Source organism: Rhinopithecus roxellana, chromosome 8, assembly GCF_007565055.1.
Source record: "Rhinopithecus roxellana isolate Shanxi Qingling chromosome 8, ASM756505v1, whole genome shotgun sequence".
In the NCBI taxonomy this organism is placed as follows: Eukaryota; Metazoa; Chordata; class Mammalia; order Primates; family Cercopithecidae; genus Rhinopithecus; species Rhinopithecus roxellana.
The window spans coordinates 88,429,347-88,451,236 of NC_044556.1; the positions used below are offsets into that span (position 1 = coordinate 88,429,347).

At 39.4% G+C, this 21,890-nt stretch overlaps 1 protein-coding gene across 2 annotated transcripts in view; it reads left to right on the plus strand.

The window, feature by feature from the left end:
* DNAH14 (dynein axonemal heavy chain 14) overlaps window positions 1–21,890 on the plus strand; it is a 575,377-nt gene that overhangs the window by 325,614 nt on the left and 227,873 nt on the right. For both annotated transcript variants that reach the window (XM_030936505.1, XM_030936506.1), the window contains one exon: window positions 17,958–18,036. In XM_030936505.1, the coding sequence (XP_030792365.1) occupies window positions 17,958–18,036 (79 nt within the window). The remainder of the gene's footprint in view (window positions 1–17,957; window positions 18,037–21,890) is intronic.

Genomic DNA, 21,890 nt, shown 5'->3' on the forward strand with positions numbered 1-21,890 from the left:
GTGTGGTATTATTTCCAGGCTCTATTCTATTCCATTTGCCCATATCTCTGTTTCGGTACCAGTACCATGCTGTTTGGGTTACTGTAGCCTTGTAGTGTAGTTTGAAGTCAGGTTGCCTGATGCCTCCAGCTTTTTCTTTTGGCTTAGAATTGTCTTCATAATGCGGGCTCCTTTTTGGTTTCATATGAATCTTAAAGTAATTTTTTCCAATTCTGTGAAGAAAGTCACTGGTAGCTTGATGAGGATGGCATTAAATCTATAAATTACCTTGAGTAGTATGGCCATTTTCACAATATTGATTCTTCCTATCCATGAGCATGGAATGTTCTTCCATTTGTTTGTGTTCTCTTTTATTTCATTGAGCAGTGGTTTGTAGTTCTCCTTGAAGAGGTCCTTCACATCCCTTGTAAGTTGGATTCCTAGGTACTTTATTTTCTTTGAAGCAATTGTGAATAGGAGTTCATTCATGACTTGGCTTTCTGTTTGTCTGTTATTGGTGTATAGGAATGCTTGTGATTTTTGCACACTGATTTTGTATCCTGAGATGTTGCTGAAGTTGCTTATCAGCTTCAGGAGATTTTGGACTGAGATGATGGGGTTTTCTAAACATACAGTCATGTCATCTGTAGACAAGGACAGTTTGACTTCCTCTTTTCCTAATTGAGTACCCTTTATTTCTTTCTCTTGCCTGATTGCCCTGGCCAGAACTTCCAACACTGTGTTGAATAGGAGTGGTGAGAGAGGGCATTCCTGTCTTGTGCCAGTTTTCATAGGGAATGCTTCCAATTTTTGCCCATTCAGTAAGATATTGACTGAGTTTGTCATAAATAGCTCTTACTATTTTGAATTATGTCCCATCAATACCTAGTTTATTGAGAGTTTTTAGCATGAAGGGCTGTTGAATTTTGTCAATGGCCTTTTCTGCATCTATTGAGATAATCATGTTGCTTTTGTCTTTGGTTCTGTTTATATGATGGATTACATTTATTGATTTGCATATGTTGAACGAACCTTGCATCCCAGGGATGAAACCAACCTGATCATAGTGGATAAGTTTTTTGATGTGCTGCTGGATTCGGTTTGCCAGTATTTTACTGAGGATTTTGCATTGATGTTCATCAGGGATATTGGTCTAAAATTCTCTTTTTTTGTTGTGTCTCTGCCAGGCTTTGGTATCAGGATGATGTTGGCCTCATAAAATGAATTAGGGAGAACTCCCTCATTTTCTATTGATTGGAATAGTTTCAGAAGGAATGGTACCACCTCCTCTGTATATCTCTGGTAGAATTCTGCTGTGAATCCATCTGGTCCCGGACATTTTTTGGTTGATAGGCTATTAATTACTGACTCAATTTCAGAACATGTTATTGGTCTATTCAGGGATTCAACTTCTTCCTGGTTTAGTCATGGGAGAGTGTATGTGTCCAGGAATTTATCCATTTCTTCTACATTTTCTAGTTCATTTGTATAGGGGTGTTTATAGTATTCTCTGATGGTAGTTTGTATTTCTACGGGATTGGTGGTGATATCCCCTTTATCATTTTTATTGCATCTATTTGGTTGTCCTCTCTTTTCTTCTTTATAAGTCTTGCTAGCAGTCTATCAATTTTGTTGATGTTTTCAATAAACCAGCTTCTGGATTCATTTTTTGAAGAGTTCTTTGTGCCTTTATTTCCTTCAGCTCTGCTCTGACCTTAGTTATTTCTTGCCTTCTGCTAGCTTTTGAATGTGTTTGCTCTTGCTTCTCTAGTTCTTTTAATTGTGATGTTAAAGTGTCAATTTTAGATCTTTCCTGCTTTCTCTTGTGGGCACTTAGTGCTATAAATTTCCCTCTACACACTGCTTTAAATGTGTTCCAGAGATTCTGGTATGTTGTGTCTTTCTGGTTTCAAAGAGTGTCTTTATTTCTGCCTTCATTTCGTTATGTACCCAGTAGTCATTCAGGAGCAGATTGTTCAGTTGCCATGTAGTTGAGCGGTTTTAGTGAGTTTCTTAATCCTGAGTTCTAGTTTGATTGCACTGTGGTCTGGAAGACACTGTTATAATTTCTGTTCTTTTATATTTGCTGAGGAGTGCTTTACTTCCAACTATGTGGTCAATTTTGGAATAAGTGTAATGTTCTGAGAAGAATGTATATTCTGTTGATTTGGGGTGGAGAGTTCTGTAGATGTTGATTAGGTCTGCTTGGTGCAGAGCTGAGTTCAATTCCTGGATATCGTTATTCACTTTCTGTCTCAGTGATCTGTCTAATGTTGGCAGTGGGGTGTTAAAGTCTCCCATTATTATTGTGTGGGAGTCTAAGTCTCTTTGTATGTCTCTAAGGACTTGCTTTATGAATCTGGGCTCTCCTGTAATGGGTGCATATATATTTAGGATAGTTAGCTCTTCTGGTTGAATTGATCCCTTTATCATTATGTAATGTCCTTGTCTCTTTTGATCTTTGTTTGTTTAAAGTCTGTTTCATCAGAGACTAGGATTGCAACCCCTGCCTTTTTTTGTTTTCCATTTGCTTGGTAGATCTTCCTCCATCCCTCTATTTTGAGCCTCTGTGTGTCTCTGCATGTGAGATGGGTCTCCTGAATACAGCACACTGATGGGTCTTGACTCTTTATCCAATTTGCCAGTCGTGTTTTTAATTGGAGCATTTAACCCATTTACATTTAAGGTTAGTATTGTTATGTGTGAATTTGATCATGTCATTATGAATTTAGCTGGTTATTTTGCTACTTAGTTGATATAGTTTCTTCCTAGCATTGATGGTCTTTACAATTTGGCATGTTTTTGCAGTGGCTGGTACCAGTTGTTCCTTTCCATGTTTAGTGCTTCTTTCAGCAGCTCTTGTAAGGCAGGCCTGATGGCAACCAAATCTCTCAGCGTATGCTTGTCTGTAAAGGATTTTATTTCTCCTTCCCTTTGGAAGCTTAGTTTGGCTGGATATGAAATTCTGGATTGACAATTCTTTTCTTTAAGAATGTTGAATATTGGCCCCCACTCTCTTCTGGCTTGTAGAGTTTCTGCCAAGAAGTCCACTGTTTGTCTGATGGACTTCCCTTTGTGCGTAACCTGACCTTTCTCTCTGGCTGCCCTTTACAATTTTTCCTTCATTTCAACTTTGGTGAATCTGACAATTATGTGTCTTGGAGTTGCTCTTCTTGTGGAGTATCTTTGTGACGTTCTCTGTATTTTCTGAATTTGAATGTTGGCCTGCCTCACTAGGTTGGGGAAGTTCTCCTGAATAATATCCCAAAGAGTGTTTTCCGACTTGGTTCCATTCTGCCTGTCACTTTCAGGTGCACCAATCAGATGTAGATTTGGTCTTTTCACATAGTCTCATATTTCTTGGAGGCTTTGTTCATTTCTTTTTACTCTTTAAACTTCTCGCTTCATTTCATTCATTTGATCTTCAGTCACTGATACCCTTTCTTCCACTTGATCAAATTGGCTACTGAAGCTTATGCATGCATCACATAGTTATTGTGCCATGGTTTTCAGCTCCATCAGGTCATTTAAGAACTTCTCTACACTGTTTATTCTAGTTAGCCATTAGTCTAATCTTTTTTCAAGGTTTTTAGCTTCTTTGTGATGGTTTCAAACATCCTCCTTTAGCTCAGAGAAGTTTGTTATTACCAATCTTCTGAAGCCTTCTTCTATCAACTCATCAAAGTCATTCTCTGTCCAGCTTTGTTCTGTTGCTGGCAAGGAGCTGCATTCCTTTGAAGGAGAAGAGGCACTCTCATTTTTAGAATTTTCAGCTTTTCTGCTCTGGTTTCTCCTCATCTTTGTGGTTTTATCTACCTTTGGTCTTTGATGATGGTGACATACAGATGGGGTTTTGGTGTGGATGTCCTTTCTGTTTGTTAGTTTTCCTTCTAACAGTCAGGACCCTCAACTGCAGGTCTGTTGGAATTTGCTGGAAGTCCACTGCAGACCCTGTTTGCCTGGATATAACCAGTGGAGGCTGCAGAACAGCAAATAATGCAGAACAGCAAATGTTGCTATCTGATCCTTCTTCTGGAAGCTTTGTCTCAGAGGGGCACCTGGCCCTATGAAGTGTCAATCAGCCCCTACTGGGAAATGTCTCCCAGTTAGGCTTCTCAGGGGTCAGGGACTCAGTTGAGGAGGCAGTCTGTCCATTCTCAGATCTCAAACTCCATGCTGGGAGAAGCACTAGTCTCTTCAAAGCTGTCAGACAGGGACTTTTAAGTCTGCAGAAGTTTCTACTGCCTTTTTTCAGCTATACCCTGCTGACACAGGTGGAGTCTACAGAGGTAGGCAAGCCTCCTTGAACTGTGTTGGGCGCCACCCAATTCAAGCTTCCTGGCCACTTTATTCACCTACTCAAGCCTCAGCAATTGTGGACACCCCTCTCCCAGTCTTGCTGCTACCTTGCAGTTCGATCTCAGACTGCTGTGCTAGCAGTGAGTGAGTCCCATGGGTGTGGGACCCTCCAAGCCAGGTGCAGGATATAATCTCATGGTGTGCCATTTGCTAAGGCCATTGGAAAAGTGCAGTATTAGGGTGAGAGTGTCCCGATTTTCCAGCTACCATCTGTCATGGCCTCCCTTTGCTAAGAAAGGGAATTCCATGACCCCTTGTGCTTCCTGGGTGAGGCGATGCCCTACCCTGCTCCTTGGGCTGCACCCACTGTCTGACAAGCCCCAGTGAGATGAACCCGGTACCTCAGTTGGATATGCAGAAATCACCCATCTTCTGCATTGCTCATGCTGGGAGCTGCAGACGAGCTGTTCCTATTTGGTCATCTTGGAACTTCCTAGTCCCAACCCAGAATTTAATATCCAGCCAAACTAAGCTTCATAAGTGAAGGAGAAATAAAATCCTTTACAGATAAGCGTATACTGAGAAATTTGGTCACCACCAGACCTGCCTTACAAGAACTCCTGAAGGAAGCGCTAAATGTGGAAAGGGAAAACTAGTACCAACTGCTCCAAAAACATACCAAATTGTAAAGACCATCGACACTATGAAGAAACTACACCAACTAGTGGGCAAAATAACCAGCTAGCATTATATTGATATGATCAAATTCACACATAACAATATTAATCTTAAATGTAAATGGGCTAAATGCCCCAATTAAAAGACACAGACTGGAACATTGGATAAAGAGTCAAGACCCATCGGTGTGCTGTATTCAGGAGACCCATCTCATGTGCAAAGACACACATAGGCTCAAAATAAAGGAATGGAGGGAGATCTACAAAGCAAATGGAAAGGAAAAAAAGAAAAGAAAAGCAGGGGTTTTAACCCTCATATCTGATAAAACAGACTTTAAACCAACAAAGATCGAAAGAGACAAAAAAGGGCATTACATCGTGGTAAAGGGATCAATGCAACAAGAAGAGCTAACTATCCTAAATATATATGCATCCAATACAGGAGCACCCAGATTCATAAAGCAAGTTCTTAGAGACCTACAAAGAGACTTAGACTCTGACACAATAATAGTGGGTGACTTTAACACCCCACACTCCATATTAGATCAACAAGACAGAAAATTCACCAGGATATTCAGGACTTGAACTCAACTCTGGACCAAGTGGGCCTAGTACACATCTGCAGAACTCTCCATCCCAAATCAACAAACTATACATTCTTCTCAGCACCACATCACACTTATTCTAAAATTGACCACATAATTGGAAGTAAAACACTCCTCAGCAAATGAAAAATGATGGAAATTATAACAGTCTCTCAGACCACAGTGCAATCAAGGTAGAACTCAGGATTAACAAACTGACACAAATCCACACAACTACATGGAAACTGAACAACCTGCCTCTGAATGTCTACTGGGTAAATAATGAAATTGTTACCTGGGTAAATAACATAAATGACTAACTTTTTTAAAATGAATGAGAACAAAGACACAACCTTCCAGAATCACTGGGACACAGCTAAAGCAGTGTTAAACTGCTTTAAATCACTCTTTAAAGCAGTTTAAAGAGTGTTTTAAAATGTGTAGCACTAAATGCCCAAGACAGAAAGCAGGAAAGATCTAAAATCAACACCCTAACATCACAATTAAAAACTAGAGAAGCAAGAGCAAACAAACACATTCAAAAGCTAGCAGAAGGCAAGAAATAACTAAAATCAGAGCAGAACTGAAGGAAATAGAGACATGAAAACCCTTCAAAAAATCAGTGAATCCAGGAGCTGGTTTTTCAAAAAAAAAAAAAAAAAAAAAAAAAAAAAGCAAAATAGACAGCTATATTCTGATAGAAGAAAAGAGAGAAGAATCAAATAGACACAATAAAAAATGATGAAAGGGATATCACCACTGATCCCACAGGAATACAAACTATCATCAGAGAATACTATAAACACCTCTATGCAAATAAACTAGAAAATCTAAAAGAAATGAATACATTCCTGGAGACATACACTCTCCCAAGACTAAACCAGGAAGAAGTTGAATCCCTGAATAGACCAATAAAAAGTTCTGAAATTGAGACAGTAATCAATAACCTATTAACCAAAAAAAGCCCAGAACCAGACAGATTGACATCTGAATTCTAGCAGAGGTACAAAGAGGAGCTGGTACCACTTTTTCTGAAATTATTCCAAACAATAGAAAATAGGGACTCCTCTTTAACTCATTTTATGAAGCCAGCATCATCCTGATACCAAAATCTGGCAGAGATGCAACAAAAAAAGAAAGTTTCAGGCCAATATCCCTGCTGAATATCAATGCAAAAATCCTCAATAAAATACTGGCAAACTGAATCCAGCAGCACACCAGAAAGCTTATCCACAATGATCAAGTCAGCTTCATCCCTGCAATGCAAGGCTGGTCCAACATATGCAAATGAATAAACATAATCCATCACATAAACAGAACCAATGTCAAAAATCATGTGATTATCTCAATAGATGCAAAAAAGGCCTTCAGTATAATTCAACACACCTTCATGCTAAAAACACTCAATAAACTAGGTATTGATGGAACATATCTCAAAATAATAGCTATTTGTGACAAACCCACAGCCAATGGCATACTGAATGAGCAAAAGCTGGAAGTATTCCCCTTGAAAACTGGCACAAGACAATAATGCCCTCTCTCACCACTCCTATTCAACATAGTATTGGAAGTTCTGGCCAGGGCAATCAGGCAAGAGAAAGAAATAAACTGTATTCAAATACGAAGAGAGGATGTCAAATTGCCTCTGTTTGCAAATGACAGGATTGTACACTTAGAAAACCCATTGTCTCAGCCCTAAAACTCCTTAAGCTGATAAGGAACTTCAGCAAAGTCTCAGGATACAAAATCAATGTGCAAAAATCACAAACATTCTTGTACACCAATAATAGACAAACAGCCAAATCATGAGTGAACTCTTATTGACAATTGCTACAAAGAAAATAAAATACCTAGGAATACAACTTACAATGGATGTGAAGGACCTCTTCAAGGAGAACTACAAACTGCTGCTCAAGGAAATAAGAGAGGACAAACAAAAGGAAAAACATTCCATGCTCATGGATAGGAAGAATCAATATCGTGAAAATGGCCACACTGCCCAAAGTAATTTATAGATTCAATGCTATTCCTATCAAGCTACCATTGACTTTCTTCACAGAATTAGAAAAACACTACTTTTTAAATTTCATATGAAACCAAAAAAAGAACCTTTATAGCTAAGACAGTCCTAAGCAAAAAGAAAAAGCTGGAGGCATCACACTACCTGACTTCAAACTGTACTACAAGGCTTACAGTAACCAAAACAGCATGGTACTGGTACCAAAACAGATGTATAGACCAGTGGAACAGAACAGGAGCCTCAGAAATAACACCATACATCTACAACCAACAGATCTTTGGCAAACCTGACAAAAACAAGCAATGGGGAAAGGATTCTCTATTTAATAAATGATGTCACAAAAACTGGCTACCCATATGCAGAAAACAGAAACTGGACTCCTTTCTTACACTGTATACAAAAATTAACTCAAGGTGGATTAAAAACTTAAATGTCAGACCTAAAAACCATAAAAACCCTAGAAGAAAACCTAGGCAATACCATTCAGGACACAGGCATGGGCAAAGACATCACAACTAAGACACCAAAAGCAGTGGCAACAAAAGCCAAAATTGACAAATAGTATCTAATTAAACCAAAGAGTTTCTGCACAGCAAAAGAAACTATCATCAGAGTGAATAGACAACCTACAGATTGGGAAAAAAAATTTGCAATCTGTGCCTCTGACAAAGGGCTAATATCCAGAATCCACAAGGAACTTAAATTTACAAGAACAAAAAAACAACCCCATCAAAAAGTGGGTAAAAGATATGAACAGACACTTCTTAAAAGAAGACATTTATGCAGCCATCGAACATGAAAAAAAGCTCATCATCACTGGTCATCAGAGAAATGCAAATCAAAGCCACAATGAGATACCTACCATCTCATGCCAGTTAGAATGGTTACCATTAAAAAGTCAGGAAACAACACGTACTGTGTTCCCAACCTTCTTGGAAGGCCAGGAGGTTTTGCAAAGCTTCGGGGAAGAATGAACTGAAGGCAGCTTTTCTTACCCAGGGTCAAAGGGCATAGGTACAAAGGAACATAGAGGAGTTTATCTAAATATCTTGTTTACTCATGTTGTCCTAAAACAGACCTTTGATCATTCGCACACAGGACTGCTCTCAATTCAGGGGGTCAACAACGTTCATTACCCACAAATTGTTTGTTCCAAGCCTTTGTCATTAAATCTGTACTAAATAAATGCGATTATTGCCAGCTTATTGGGGCTGCACTCTCTCGGCTACTGGACTCTTGTTGGTAGTGCTGAGCTGTGTGGTCCCCTAGCCACGCTGTCAGGCAACCTGTGTCAGCATACTTTTTTCATCTGTCAGTCAGCCAGAGTCTGCAGGACAGACTCAGTGGGTGGTGCCTTGTGCAAGGAGTGCTGCAATGGATCGCGTTGGAACCCTCAAAAATGAAGGTAAAGAGACTGTGCTGTCAGTAAGTCAGTAAGTCATTGCTGCATGCTCGGGATTTCCAAGTTTGAGGGAATTGTTCAGGCTAGGGTTTCATCATGGGACAACAGTTATCAGCTCAACAGCAAAAGTATATAAAAGTATTGAAACAGCTGTGTCTGGAGTTGGTTCCTTCTGGTAGGTTCATGGTCTCGCTGACTTCAAGAATGAAGCCACGGACCTTCGCAGTGAGTGTTACAGCCCTTAAAGGTGGCACGGACCCAAAGAGTGAGCAGCAGCAAGATTTATTGTGAAGAGTGAAAGAACAAAGCTTCCACAACATGGAAGGGGACCCAAGCGGGTTGCCGCTGCTGGCTGGGGTGGCCAGCTTTTGTTCCCTTTTTTGTCCCTGCCCATGTCCTGTGGATTGATCCATTTTACAGAGTGCTGATTGGTCCATTTTACAGAGCACTGATTGGTCCATTTTACAGTATGCTAATTGGTCCATTTTACAAACCTCTAGCTAGCCACAGAGCACTGATTGGTGCATTTTTACAGAGTGCTGATTGGTCCATTTTACATACCTCTAGCTAGCCACAGAGCACTGATGGGTGTATTTTTACAGAACACTGGTGCATTTTACAAACCTCTAGCTAGCCACAGAAAAGTTCTTCAAGTCCCCACCCAACCCAGAAGTCCAGCTGGCTTTGCCTCTCACAGCTGCTTAAAGCTGACAGAGCCTCGGTTTCACAGGCTTAATTAAGGAACCTAATGCAAACTGTTGTGTCCCATAACCCATGGTTCCTGGAAGAGGGTAAGCTAGACATAGAGCTCTGGGAACAAGTGGGGAGAAATTTTAAACAACATCATGCACAAGGGCAATGGATCCCAGTAACGTCTCTAATATTATGGGCTTTAGTTAGGGCTGCTTTGGTCTGCTCTACACAGAAGAGCCTAAAAAGGGAAGGGAGGAGGAACCATCACCTACCTTACCACCTCCTCCTTCTCGTTCAGCCCAGCCATTACCAGGCAAAAATAGCAAAGAGAAAACAGAGGTTTTTCCTGAGCCCCCTCCTGTAAATTGGAAAAAAAGACAAGGGATACACTACAGCTTTGGTACCCTGTCTTAGGCAAGCAGCATTAGAAGGGGAGCTCTTAGCCTGCCTGATAATGCAAGATTGACAAGACAGTCAGGTATATGAACCCATTTCTTTTGACACTTATAAAGAGATAAGAAAAAGCATTTAAGAAAATGGAATCACTAGCCCATTTAAAGAGGGTTAATTGAGGTCACTTTGCAGACCTCTTTCTAGTAATGGCGTTATTCCTCCTCTACCCCTGATGTAGCTCTCTCAAAATCCTATTTGGGTAGAACAGTGACCTTTAAAGGAAGAGAAGTTACAAAGAGCCCATGGATTAGTTGAGGAGCAATTAAAAGTTGGCCATATAGAACCATCAAACACCCTTTGGAATTCACCCATTTTCGTCATTCCCAAAAGATCTGGCAAATGGAGACTTTTGCATGATTTACAGGATATCAATGCTAATTTGCAGCCTATGGGGCCTCTTCAACAGGGCCTCCCTTCCCCCATGGCAATTCCTGAAGATTGGCCTCTAGTTGTTACTGACTTAAAGGATGACTTCTATACTATCCCCCTTGCAGAACAGGACAGAGAAAAATTTGCCTTTACCATACCAGCTATCAATAATGAAAGGTCAGCTCACCAACTTCATTGGAAAGTGCTCCTCAAGGGATACTGAACAGTCCTACTATGTGTCAGTATCATGTAAATCAGGCTTTGTTCCCCAGTAGAAAAGAATTTCCTAATTGCAAGATTATTCATTTTATGGATGATATTTTACTAGCAGCCCCAACAGAGCCAATAGTTTTAAGTTTATATGCCTCCATTATAAAGAATGCACAGTTAAGAGGTTTAATTATAGCACCTGAAAAAGTACAATTTTCCTCTCCTTGGAAATATCTTGGATACATACTAACTTCCCGGTCAGTGAGACCTCAAAAGGTTAAATTAAACACTAGCAACTTACACACCTTAAATGATTATAAAAAATTACTGGGTGATATTAATTGGCTTTACCCCACCTCGGGCATAACTACTGATAAGTTACAAATCCTGTTTCCTATCCTACAGGGCAATACAGCCCTAGACTCTCCCATGTATTTAACTCCTGCAGCAAAAAGAGAAATTGAGGAAATAGAGCAAGCTATTGCTCAGAGGCAACTAGATTGCATAGACCCACAATATTCAATTCAATTGTTTGTTTTCCCTACTAAACATTCCCCAACAGGATTAGTAGGACAGATAGCCCCAGGGCTGCACTTTCTAGAATGGGTTTTTTTACTCACATACCATGACTAAAACATTATCCCCCTATATCCAGCTAGTTAGTAAAGTCATCTATACAGGCCACAGATGATGCAATCAGTTGCTAGGTTATAACCCTGATGTCATCAGAATTCCTTTGAGTAAAAGGCAATTCAAAGCTTGTTTCCCCTGTCTCTAGATCTTTAGACAGCACTCTCTGATTATGTAGGCCATATAGGACATGCCATTCCTGCTGAGAAACTAATTCAGTTCTTATCTCATACTCTTTAGTTGTGCCTACAAAAGTAGTTCACTCCCCCATACCTAATGCTTTAAGGCTTTTTCCTTATGGCTCTGGTAAAAATGGAAAAGGAGCTATTTGGCAGAGATTGCCTGATTTCCTCATTCATCCTGGATTTACTGACACTCAGAAAGCTGAGGTTGGAACTTTAATATCATCCCTGGAGACCTAGTCTGCTTAGCCCATCAGTATTGTTAGTGACTCTGCTTACTCTATTTATTGCAGAACCTTGAAACAGCCCTCATTAAGTCCATGCTCAAGCCCACCCTGCATTTACTTTTTCTCCGACTTCAGCAATTGCTGGATCAACGTACACATCCTATTTTTATCACACGTATTCAACCCCACAGCTCACTGCTTGCCCCATTGGCTTATGGCAATGATCAAGGAGACCTGCAAGTTATGACGTCACTGCTTGACCAAACCACCCAATCGCATCTATTTTTCCACCAAAATTGGAGAAACTGATCTAAACAATTTCAACTTACCCAGAGACTTGCTAAACAAGTTATCCAGCAATTCCCAGATTGCCAGCTCACAGACATGTCCCCTCCTTCAACAGGTGTTAACCCTAGAGGAATAGAACCTAATCAGTTATGGCAAACAGATGTTACACATCCCTGAATTTGGAAAACTAAGATATGTACATGTATCTGTTGATACCAGTTCTCAATGAGTGCTCATGGTCTTCCTGGAGAGTCCACCCAATATGTTATTAAACATCTTCTTTTAACTTTTGTGTTTATGTGGTGTCCCACAAAAATTAAAACTGATAATGGTCCAGCTTATGCCAGCTCACAATTTCAACAATTCTGTCCCACATAGAACATCCAACATTCCACATGCATCCCATATAATCCCCAAGGACAGGCCATAGTAGAACATATCCATTCCACTCCTAAAAATATGCTCAGAAAAAAACGGGGAGAATATGAGTAAAAACCCTTCAATACTGCTAGCACAAACCTTATTTACCCTTAATTTTTAAAATTTAGATGATAAATTTCAATCAGCCATAAAAAAGCGTTTTACTAAAGCCCCTCAAAACATTAAAACTTGTGGTTTTATGGAAAGATGTAAATATTAATGTATGGTGTGGTCCAAATGAATTGCTAACATGGGGAAGAGGATATGCTTGTGTTCACACCCCCTCAGATCCTCTTTGGATTCCAGCACAATGCATAAAACCATACCATGGCGAGCTAGGACCCAACCCGGTACCAGAAATGGAGGAAATGTCCCTGCAGGACCCGCAGTCCCAGATGGTGCGGCTTCCTCGGACAACACAAGCCCCAGACATTACCTGGGAGATGCTGAAGAAGACAGCTCAGGAGGCTGAGTGAATCCTGCTCCAGACACAGACACAATTCACTCCAGATAATTTATTCCTTGATATGCTTTCTATTGTACCTTGCAACTCTCATAGGGTATTAACCCTTCTTGTTCTCTCACTCTGCCTGCAATCCGCACCTGCTACTCTCTATTGGGCTCATCTCTTAGATCCACCTTTCTTCTGCTCTGTTACTTGGGCAGACACCTCCTTCCCAGTCTCTAATAACATAACTGCTTGGCTAGGAGGGATTGACTTACCTCCAGTGGGGTCTCTTATTAATGACACACATTGGACTAAGGTGCCAGTTAACACTATATATCACTCCACTATCCTCCCACTGTATGTAAGTTATAAAAGTTCTAACCCTTACTGTGTACCTGCCCAAATACAATTATGGCTACATCATGGCAAAGGAAATGCCTTAACATTGTTGGTGGCAGGTAAGCTCAAACCAGGCAACACAACCAATGCCACCTTCCCAAACATTCCTTCCTGTGCTGAAGAACAAAGCTGGAAAAGTAATGGATTCCACTTTAGCTGGGAGGTCTGTCACAGGGGACAAGCCCGTAGCTTCCAGTTAGGCAATTATAACATCTTAGACTGGAGCTCCCATGGCCATTTTGAAGGGGGCCTGCCCTTCCACACCTGTGGATATTTCTCGCAAGGTGGAGATGAGAGACTGAGAAAAGAAATAAGACAGAGAGACAAAGTATAGAGGAAGAAAAGTGGGCCCAGGGGACCGGCGCTCAGAAAGTGAGGGCCTGCACCGGCAATGGTCTCTGAGTTCCTTCAGTATTTATTGATCACTATCTCTACTATCCTGGCGAGGGGGATGTGACAGAACTATAGGGTATTGGTGGGGAGAGGGTCAGCAGGAAAACATATGAGCAAAGGACCCTGTGTCATAAGTAAGTTTAAGGAAAGGTGCTGTCCCTCGTGCATGTAGGCCAGATTTATGTTTGACTTTACACGAACATCTCAATGCCGTAAAGAGCAGTATTGCTCCCAGCATGTCTCACCTCCAGCCATAAGGCGGTTTTCTCCTATCTCAGTAAACAGAATGTATGATCAGGTTTTACACTGAGACATTCTATTCCCAGGGACAAGCAGGAGACAGATGCCTTCCTCTTATCTCAACCGCAAAGAGACCTTCCTCTTTCACTAATCCTCCTCAGCACTGACCCTTTGCGGGTGTTGGGCTGGGATATGGTCAGGTCTTTCCCTTCTCACAAGACCATGTATCAGGCTGTCTCAGTAGGGGGAAACCTTGGACAATACCCAGGCTTTCTTGAGCAAAGGTCCCTGCAGCCTTCCACAGTGCATTGTGTCCCTGGGTACTTGAGAATGGAGAATGGCGATGACTTTTTCCAAGCATACTGCCTGCAAACATGATTTTGACAAAGCACATCCTGCACAGCCCTAAATCCATTAAACCTTGAGTCAATACAGCACGTTTCTGCAAGCACAGGGTTGGGGCTAGGGTTACAGATTAACAGCATCCTAAGGCAGAAGAATTTTTCTTAGTACAGGTCAAAATGGAGTTTCTTATGTCTTCCTTTTTCTACGTAGACACAGTAACAGTCTGATCTCTTTCCCCCACACATTTGCGGGGTGACCATACTGATGTCCACATCCATTGTGGTATCAATCACAGTTTTGTAGTCACATCCCATTCCCCTATGATTTGGGCCAATGGGGAGATGAGATATCCCAGACCCCAAGTAAAGTAGATGCCACCCCAAGACACTTTATGGCACTTGGGACATCTTAGCACCTCCCTTAATATCTGGCATGGGACATATCATAATTCCAGTAACAATTATACTATGACTGTCATTCATAATCACACAGATCAGTGCCTGATTTGCACTACCCATCCATATGTTTTCCTTATGGGAACTAATATTTCCATTACACCCCAAAACTCCAAGTTTGTGACCTGAGTGCAGGGACATGCTTGGTTCACCTCATGTATCACTAATTACAATATATCTAATTAAAATATTACTAGTGTCATGGTATTAAGGAGAAAATCTGAGGCATTCCTACCAGTCAATTTGACACATGATTGACAAGGTTCCTCTGCCCTTGTCACCTTAGAACATGCCCTGTCCCAGGTCAGACCCAAAAGACTCATAGGCACACTTATAGCCTTTAACATCTCAGCCATAGTCATCTTGGCAACTGCTATTGTTGTTGTGGCCTCTATTACTGAATCAGTACAAACAGCTACCTCTGTAGATAACTTGGCAAAAAATGTGTCTAATGAACTTCTCTTACAGCAGGGTATAGATCAAAAGATTCTTGCACGCCTGCAAGCCTTGAGGCTGCCTTGGAATATGTAGAGGAGTGGCAAGATGCACTGGCATTCTGACAGCAATTAAACTGTGACTGGGAGCATTAGCATATCTGTGTCACCTCTCTATCTTGGAATCAATCAATAAATAGTTGGGATGAGGTGAAACAACACCTCTGGGGAAACTTACATGATAATTTAATAGCAGACATAAGGCAATTTAAAATTCTAGAATCCCTAAACGCCATAGATCTACATGCCCAACAAACAGCCATATGGAAGGATGTGCAAGGACATCTCTTCTGGATAGACCCCCACTCCTAGGGGTCACTCCTTGATTGGAAAAGAATGATACTGATTACATTCATTTTTGTCTTATGTTATTTACTAATTCTAGGATACAAAGCCGGAATGAGAATTATAACCGCTGTGCCTGACAAACCTGTTTCTGCACAAAACCTGATGCAAAAAACAGAAAAGGGGGAGATGTAGGAGATTGGTCATGGTGGTGGGAGAAATTATAGGGAAAGATTCAAATCTTCTTGGAAGATCAGGGGGTTTTGCAAAGCTTCAGGGAAGAATGAGCTGAAGGCAGCTGTTCTTACCCGGGGCAGAGGGCGTAGGTACAAAGGAATGTAGAGGAGTTTATCTAAATAACATTTTATTCATGTCCTAAAACCAGCCTTTAATCATTCGCATGCAGGGACTTCTGTCTACTCGGGGTTGACAAAGTTTATTACCACAAATCGTGTTTGCTCCAAGCCTTTGTCATTAAATCTGTACTAAATAAATGTGAGCATTGCCAGCTTATTGGGGCTGCACTCTCTTGGCTGCTGGACTCTGGTCAGCAGTGCTGAGCCATGTGGTTCCCTAGCTGTGCAGTCAGGCAAAATACCTGTGTCCGCATACTTCTTTCATCCGTCGCTCAGCCAGAGTCTGTGGGAGAGACTCAGCAATGCTGGAGAGGATGTGGAGAGGATGTGGAGAAATAGGAATGCTTTTACACTGTTGGTGGGAGTGTAAATCAGTTCAACCATTGTGGAAGACAGTGTGGTGTTTCCTCAAGGATCTGAAACCAGAAATATCATTTGACTCAGCAATCCCATTACTGGATATATACCCAAAGGATTATAAACCATTCTACTATAAGGAAACATGCACATGTATGTTTATTGTAGCACTAATCACAATAGCAAAGACTTGGAACCAACCCAAATGCCCATCAATGATAGACTGGATAAGGAAAATGTGGCACATATACACCATGGAATACTATGCATGAGTTCATGTCCTTTGCAGTGACATGGATGAAGCTGGAAACCATTCTCAGCAAACTAACACAAGAACAGAAAACCAAATACCAAATATTCTCACTCATAAGTTGGAGTTGAACAATGAGAACATATGGGCACAAGCAGGGAACATCATACACTGGGGCCTGTCGGGGGTGGGGGACAAAGGGAGAGATAGCATTAGGAGAAATACCTAATGTCAACGACGGGTTGATTAATGCAGCAAACCACCATGGCACATGTATGCCTATGTAACAAACCTGCATGTTCTGCACATGTATCCCAGAACTTAAAGTATAATAAAAATATATATATATATTATATATATATATTATTTTTTTCATCTTTGGTAGTAGCAGAAGGGGAAGAACACTTAAAGGATCTATGGAATAAGGGATGTTGAAGTGGGTGATAAAAAATTGAACTTTTCTTGGTGAACTATTTGACGCTATATGCTAAAAATATCCATATACTCTGCTCTACTATCTTTTATTCTAGAAAATTATTATAAATAAATAATCAGAGAAGCATAGAAAGATTTATGCACAAGGAGGTTTATTCATAGCAGAATTATTTACAATCATAAAACAATTATTTGAATTCCAACAAGGGATGAATGACTTAATAAATTATGATGCAACAAAATCAAGACAGGCCTAAGAAGCAGGATAAGCACCCAACTCTGTTTTTAGTTTTCTATTTAGGTTTAAATTTTAAAATATTATGTTTTTATATAATTTATGTCTTTATATAAAAGCCCATAAAGAAATGCATCAATATATTACTAGTTGTTATCTTTAGGTGGTGGAATTATGGGTGATTGTTTCCTTCTGTACACTTTTGTGTATTTTGTAAATGTCCTAAAAGAAGCATTTTTTAATATTAAGAAAGCAAATATTATAAAATAAAAATAAGTTACAAGGAAGAATGAATAATTGCTCTTTGTGTTTCTCTGTGGAATAGATTAGTTGGACAAAAAAGGTGGGTAATGGGAATGAGAGGGGGATGACTACAATCTGCCTAACATGCCCCAGCTGAATATTTGTTTTAATAAATTTGTTACTTGAAAATATGCAGCTTTTTTTATTGCCCTACTTTATGAGGGCCCATTTATTATTTAGCTTGTATTGTGTACCATATTTGGTCGTAGTCACTTCATTGTTTCAAAGTTTACATTTTGCAACAATCAATCTTATTAAAAAAAAAGGATAGAATAGAATAAAGAACAAATGTATGCAGCTTTATGCTTCAAATAAATAAAAATCATTTCTGACAATGTAAGAACATTCTCTGCTCCTGTAATTCCCACTTTGTTCTGATAAGTTAATTCTCAGATACCATATGTGAAATAAAGATGTTCTTCTATGATAATTCACTAACTAAACAATGTTAAAGGTTAAACCTCATTAGTTTACCAGATAAATTTTATGTCAGTTGTTAATTATGGAAAAACACTCTTTTCTTTTTAAGGTAATGATTTGAGTGACACGTCATCTAAGGAGGCAAATTCTCAAAGAGATTCTGTCACATTCAAGGATAAAGAAAAGAGGTCAGTTACAATTCTTCAGAAAACATGTTTTAGTAACAATTAGGTGCCAAACTTCAAATATGCACAGGATTACTTCTTGATAAACCAATACTTCTGTGTTTTCATAGTATCAGAATCCACTTAAATTAATTTTATTCCAACTTAAAGTTCTTTGTGTAGCTAATATAAGATACCAGATTTTATGCTACATTTTGAAGTAATATGCCTTATAGGAATGCAATTGTCCAGCCTCTATACATATCTGAGAAAGGAATAAAATTGATATGAATTTATTTCATGAATCTGCCATTTATGAGCTGTGAAATGTTGAATTAGTTGCTAAATGTTTTTAAGCTTTAATTTTTTTCATTTATTAAACTGGAATAATAATGTGATATGTTATGTATCCAGAATAGAGCCTAGTACATAGTAAGAGCTCAATAAATTATAGCAATGTAAATTATTAGTTCTACATTTCTTCAGCCATTTTGTAGGATAGAAGAGTCACTGTTGGGCATCTTATTATGAGTCCTTAAGACATTCATGTCACATTTGCTTTTGAATGATAAAGCATTCACTTGTGATTTCTACTCTGCCTGTCAGTTCTGCCTTAAAATCCACTCACTTATCTACATCTTGATTATGGCATTCTAACCCAAACCTCCAACATTTCTTGCCTATACTGTTTGCAATAGCTTCCTAGTTGGTTTCCCCAATTTTTCCTGCTCATTCTCAGTGTAACAACAAGGAATTAAATTTTTATTAAATAGTGAGTAGCCAAAAAGAGCATTTATAAAACATATATAAGATACAAATAATAATACCATAATCACCCATATATATACCACTCAGCCATAGAAAAAGCATATTATTTTATTTTTGAAGTCCTCTGTATTCTCTCCTATATCTCAGGGTATCCCATCATCTGAGATAACTACTATTCTGGATTTTGTACTTATTAATATATTTTAAAATAGTATTTTTTAGCTTTGTGTGTTTTTAACTTTAAATAGATGAAATCATCCTGGATGATCTTCTGTCACTTGCATCTTTTGTTCAACATTACATCTGTTTAGTCCATTGTGCATATAACTATTCTTATTTCTTTTCACTGCTACCAACTAGTCCATTGTCATTATATATATAAACTATGATATACATACACACACACACACACACACACACACACACACACACACACACATATGTATCACAGGTTATTTATCCATTGGTAAGCATTTAGATTTTCAATTTTTGTTATTAACAATAGTATTATGATTAATATGCTTGTACATGTCTCTTGTAGAAGAAGTCTTATGCCTTATATAATAGTACATGTCTCTTATATGCAAGAGTCGATCTTTTTAAAACATAATTTAAAATATTTCTTTTCTCTTTTGTAGGGATTTAAGATTTCCCATTACTTTCAAAGTGGAAGAAAAAAAATCTTGGCACAGCCTAAAAAGGTCCTGCCTACCTTTCCAGATTCATCTCCTAATCTCTTGCTCTGATTGTGCTTCAGTGACACTTGCTTTTGCTTCAGCTTGTCAAGCCATGATCCTTCGACCTTACGGTCTTGGCACATGTATTCCTTCTGTCCAAGATGTTCTTCCCCCTATATTTTGCCAAATATCATCCATTCTTTGGTCTTAATTGAATAGTTACTTCTTCAAAGAGACCTTCCCTGACTCCCACATCTAAACTAGTTATCCCTACTATTATTATTCATGCAGTGCTTGACTTTTTTTTTATGTAGAAATAGAATTTATTTATTTATCTATTTATTTTATTATACTTTAAGTTCTAGGGTACATGTGCATAATGTGCAGGTTTGTCACATATGTATACTTGTGCCATGTTGGTGTGCTGCACCCATCAACTCGTCAGCACCCATCAATTCATCATTTATATCAGGTATAACTCCCAATGCAATCCCTCCCCCCTCCCCCCTCCCCATGATAGGCCCCATTGTGTGATGTTTCCCTTCCCGAGTCCAAGTGATCTCATTGTTCAGTTCCCACCTATGAGTGAGAACATGCGGTGTTTGGTTTTCTCTTCTTGTGATAGTTTGCTAAGAATGATGGTTTCCAGCTGCATCCGTGTCCCTACAAAGAACACAAACTCATCCTTTTTTATGGCTGCATAGTATTCCATGGTGTACATGTGCCACATTTTCTTAATCCAGTCTGTCACAGATGGACATTTGGGTTGATTCCAAGTCTTTGCTATTGTGAATAGTGCCGCAATAAACATACGTGTGCATGTGTCTTTATAGCAGCATGATTTATAATCCGTTGGGTATATACCCAGTAGTGGGAAGGCTAGGTCATATGGTACATCTAGTTCTAGATCCTTGAGGAATTGCCATACTGTTTTCCATAATGGTTGAACTAGTTTACAATCCCACCAACAGTGTAAAAGTGATCCTATTTCTCCACATCCTCTCCAACACCTGTTGTTTCCTGACTTTTTAATGATTGCTATTCTAACTGGTGTGAGATGGTATCTCATTGTGGCTTTGATTTGCATTTCTCTGATGGCGAGTGATGATGAGCATTTTTTCATGTGTCTGTTGGCTGTATGAATGTCTTCTTTTGAGAAATGTCTGTTCATATCCTTTGCCCACTTTTTGATGGGATTGTTTGTTTTTTTCTTGTATATTTGTTTGAGTTCTTTCTAGATTCTGGATATTAGCCCTTTGTCGGATGAGTAGATTGCAAAAATTTTCTCCCATTCTTTACATTGCCTGTTCACTCTGATGGTAGTTTCTTTTGCTGTGCAGAAGCTCTTTAGTTTAATTAGATCCCGTTTGTCTATTTTGGTTTTGTGGCCATGGCTTTTGGTGTTTTAGACATGAAGTCCTTGCCCATGCCTATGTCCTGAATGGTATTACTTAGGTTTTCATCTAAGGTTTTTATGGTTTTAGGTCTAACATTTAAGTCTCTAATCCATCTTGAATTAATCTTTGGATAAGGAGTAAGGAAAGGATCCAGTTTCAGCTTGCTACTTATGGCTAGCCAATTTTCCCAGCACCATTTATTAAATAGGGAATCCTTTCCCCATTTCTTGCTTCTCTCAGGTTTGTCAAAGATCAGATGGCTGTAGATGTGTGGTATTATTTCTAAGGGCCCTGTTCTGTTCCATTGGTCTAGATCTCTGTTTTGGTACCAGTACCATGCTGTTTTGGTTACTGTAGTCTTGTAGTATAGTTTGAAGTCAGGTAGCGTGATGCCTCCAGCTTTGTCCTTTTGACTTAGGATTGTCTTGGCAATGCGGGCTCTTTTTTGGTTCCATATGAACTTTAAAGCAGTTTTTTCCAATTCTGTGAAGAAAGTCATTGGTAGCTTGATGGGGATGGCATTGAATCTATAAATAACCTTGGGCAGTATGGCCATTTTCACGATATTGATTCTTCCTATCCATGAGCATGGTATGTTCTTCCATTTGTTTGTGTCCTCTTTTATTTCACTGAGCAGTGGTTTGTAGTTCTCCTTGAAGAGGTCCTTTACATCCCTTGTATGTTGGATTCCTAGGTATTTGATTCTCTTTGAAGCAATTGTGAATAGAAGTTCATTCATGATTTGGCTCTCTGTTTGTCTGTTATTGCTGTATAAGAATGCTTGTGATTTTTGCACATTAATTTTGTATCCTGAGACTTTGCTGAAGTTGCTTATCAGCTTAAGGAGATTTTGGGCTGAGACAACAGGGTTTTCTAAATATACAATCATGTCATCTGCAAACAGGGACAATTTGACTTCTTCTTTTCCTAACTGAATACCCTTGATTTCTTTCTCTTGCCTGATTGCCCTAGCCAGAACTTCCAACACTATGTTGAATAGGAGTGGTGAGAGAGGGCATCCCTGTCTTGTGCCAGT